The 4,021-nt window shown below is 47.8% G+C and overlaps 1 protein-coding gene across 1 annotated transcript; it reads right to left on the bottom strand.

The window, feature by feature from the left end:
• Positions 1-765: 765 nt before the first annotated feature.
• LOC103209830 (olfactory receptor 2A5) lies at positions 766-1,826 on the bottom strand. Its single transcript, XM_007955724.2, is given in 2 exon segments — positions 766-1,754; positions 1,757-1,826. Coding segments are annotated over 2 exon segments (1,059 nt in total).
• Positions 1,827-4,021: the final 2,195 nt, after the last annotated feature.

Genomic DNA, 4,021 nt, shown 5'->3' with positions numbered 1-4,021 from the left:
CCATTCTCCAGGCTGTGAGTTGCATGTTCTTGGACCAGCTTTGTCCTGGGGAGGTGGACACATGCTTCTCATGCAGCTGTCCTTCCAATGGGGGGTGGGTACAGTATGGGTGCACTTGCGGGTAGGGTCTCTGGCAGCTTCATTTACTCCTGGAAGAGTGATTGTCCGGGACAGTGCTGTCTAATAGGGCAGCCACAAGCCACATGCAGCTATTTAAATATAAACTAACTAAAATTAAGTTACATATTACTTTCTTGGTTGTACTTCACTTATCAAGTGTCCAGTTGCCACACTCGGCTAATGGCCACTCTACTGGACAGAGCTCGTGGGGCACATTTCCACCATCACAGAGAATGCTGTTAGACCAAACTGGCCTGGAGATTCACAAAGAGTGAAATATGTGGGAGGCTCCCCAGGTAACCCATCCGCATAGCCACAATGAGACTCAAGGACGCCTGTCTTGCAGTGAACGTAAACCCCCAGGAGAGACTACAATTGCTCAGGCTTCTGTGTCCTTTGGATCTGGAATAAACCAATTACCAATGATGCAGTTTTCCAGCATAGCTGCCCTGATGCAGAGTGGATTCCTCAAGGGTGCTGTGGGGTGGGAAGTCCCCCATCTTTAGGGACCAATGCTAACAAATAAATACATATTTTTATTGATGTCAGAAATCTAAAGGATGAGACTTTAAGGCATTTGTGTCACTGTTCCCCTGAATCTCATGGAGAGCAAAGCCCCCACCTCCAGGCCTCTCCTTGACGTCCTCACCTTGGCCTCTCCTTGCACAGTGCTCTCCGCAGGGCCCCCTTCACCTCTGCGTTCCTCAGGCTGTAGATCAGGGGGTTCAGCATAGGGTTGAAAAGACTGTAGAATAAGGAAAGGACCTTCTGCCGCTCCTCAGGGTGGCTTGATTTGGGGGCCATGTACATGACAATGGCACTGCCAAAGAAGAGCCCGACCACACAGAGGTGGGAGGAGCAGGTAGAGAAGGCCTTTCTGCGTCCCTCCCCAGACTGGATCCTCAGGATGGCAAAGAGGATGCGGGTGTAGGAGAGCAGCACCAGGCAGAGGGGCCCCACTAAGATAAACACAGAAGCTGCAAAGATGACCACTTGGTTGAGCCAGGTGTCAGCACAGGCCAGCTTGAGGACAGACAGGAGTTCACAGAAGAAGTGGTTGACTACATGAGGTCCACAGAAGGGCAATCTCAGGAGGAGGACCACATGGACCAGGGCCAGAAGAGAGCCACACACCCAGGAAGTGATGGCCAGGACAGTGCATATCCTCCAGCTCATGATGACGGTGTAATGTAGGGGGTGGCAGATGGCCACGTACCTGTCATAGGACATCACTACCAACAGTAGGCACTCAGTGTGAGCAAAAGCCATGTATAAAAATGTCTGCATTATGCATGGGGCAAAGAAGATGGTTTTTTTCTTGTTCACAAGGTTTGCCAGCATCTTAGGGACATTGTTGGAGGCATAGGATATGTCCACAATGGCCAGATGGGAGAGGAAGAAGTACATGGGGGAATGCAGTTGGGGGTCCAGACAGATGAGCCCCACGATAGCCCCATTTCCCAGGAGGGTGAAGGCATAGAACAGGGAGAAGAGCCCAAAGATGAGCAGCTGAGTCTTCAGGCCAACAGGAAACCCGAGGAGGATGAGCTCTAAGACGACTGTCTGGTTTTCTGTCATGCTCTGGGATGGTGCCTTTACGGGCCACTGCTGCAGCTGGGCACTTGAGGTGGGAGCAAATGCAGATCAGGATCAATATTACACAGAAAAAGAGAGTGTATGGTGCACACCATTTGTAGGCATAGCATTTGCTTTCAGAGACATTCTGGCAAATCTTTTAATCCACAGTAAAGCAAAAACAAAGTTTCTTTCACGTAACTGGTGTAAGTGTATAGAGCATACTAATGTGTAGCTTACACACACACACACTACTAGTATGCGGGCAAGTGATTACCTATGTAAACAATAATCTGTCATTCCTACTCCCACTCCCATCCCCACCTCCATGCTTCTATGGTTCTGTTTCTGGTATAATGCATTTGAACAGAATACAGTACATTTGTTGAGTGGATGGAAGGAAGGATGGGTAGGTGATTGGGTTGGATAGATGAGTGGATGTGTGGATGCGTGGGTGGGTGAATGGGTGGATGGGTAGACAGCAGGCATTACATTAGGAATCACTCCCAAATGGCATATCCTGGATTTTAGTCAAGTATTTCCACTCCTCTTTGATATTTTTTTCCTGCCACTCCACCAGCCACATGATCACAGACCTGGGAGAACTGGGATGTCCCAGAGAAGTCTACACCCAGTATACGACCAGTGGCTCATGGGTTGCCTGCGTCCCCAGCTCTGCAAACAGCAATGTCTCAAAGCCCAGAAAGTGCCTGCCTGTTAGTTGACCCTGTACCTCCAACTCAGTTTACTGATTTCTAGAAGCTTCCTTCTTCCAAACCCTTGCTTCTAAAAACAACCATACTTTGCAAAAGATCCTTTACTCACTAGGAGATCAGCCTTAGTCTTATCTCAGAGCTATGGCCAGCTTTAGAGGAAATTGCACACAGCTCAGGAGAACTTTTGAAGGTCAGATTTGAAGTGTGTGGTCCCTCTGAGTCTCAGAAAGAGGACCGTCACTGCTCTCTCTGCTGATGCAGTCACTGGGTCTTCTCACCATGATCAATGGCACTGAGGTTTTATCCTGAGGTCCTCTCCACCCAGCCTCTCCCAGATCACCCCTGAGAGTTTTGTACAGGGAGAGAGGACCAGAATGCTCAGCACAAAGGCATCGTCTCTACCAGGAGACCCACAAGTTGTTTGCCTCTCCATCTCTGCACTCTGGGCCCTGGGGACAATGGTCAGGAGGAAAAGAGCTGGCAGGGGGTGACTCAATACCCAGATGGATCCATACACATGAAACCCATGTCACAATAGAACATACATACCCGGGGGATCACAGGGAAAATTACGCTCCCCCAGTATTGGGATGGTGACGGTTTCCCGGGTGTCAGTCTTGCTCCCGTTGGATTAAGTGGAGCTCAGAGGAGGCAGAGCCAAGCCAGCATCCTTAGCAGATAATGACTTGGAGACTGACTTTTCTCTTTCTCTGTCACTCTCTTCCCCTATCCTCCCTCCTTTTTATTCATCCATCCTGTCCTTCTCCTTATTTGCTGTACTACCCAAGTTTATGTTGTACTACAAATGAAAAAAAATAATAAATTGACTTCAAAATTTTAATTTCTGAAGAATTGTTTTAGGAAAAATTCATTAATATGCATATTAATCAATATAGCAAGGAGGTCATACCAAGTGGTCTTCACTTTCCTTAGTGCTTTTAGACAGGATAATTCTTAAAATGCTCTTGGCCCTCCTGGACTTTAAAATAACATAGATGCTCAGATGCTCATAGCAGAAAAATTGAGCTGCATCATAAGTCCATTATTCAGAGAATATACCATTTGGCCCCAGGGTTACAGGTGAGGAGAGACAACTCAGGGACGCCCAAAGCAGCAGGCCAGAAGAGCAGGAGAAGGGGATTAAAAGCCAGGAAGCCAGACAGAGGAATAGTCAGCCACAGGGACCCAGGTGGGGGTGATACAAGAGGTCTCCAACAGCAAGACAAACTTGTCTGTCAGTTTGTCCTACTGTGGTGACATATAGATGTGAGTTTTGAGGCTGAGCCTCTGGTGTTTAAAACCCAGCGAAATGCATCTGGTGCACAGGTAACAGACCAGCTTATAGACTGAGGCAGACTAGGAAGAAGGAAGAGGCCATCCACTTGTCAAAGAATTGGCCAGGGAAAAACTGATGAATAGCAAAGAAACACTGTTTGGTACATTACCACACACCTTTAGGAATAGTCCGTTTAGGCTAAAAGGCTCTCAAAATAGGACCGGGAAAGAGCTGAAACATCTGAGTAGACCCAGCCTTACTCATATGGATAAGAGAAAACTTTCAAAACCTTCATTTGCTGATATGGCACCACTCAAATTGAAGAGAAACAGCC

The sequence above is a fragment of the Orycteropus afer genome, unplaced genomic scaffold (assembly GCF_000298275.1).
Source record: "Orycteropus afer afer isolate SDZICR_OR568_19922 unplaced genomic scaffold, OryAfe1.0 scaffold00536, whole genome shotgun sequence".
NCBI classification, from domain to species: Eukaryota; Metazoa; Chordata; class Mammalia; order Tubulidentata; family Orycteropodidae; genus Orycteropus; species Orycteropus afer.
This window is presented reverse-complemented; position numbering and strand designations above follow the sequence as displayed.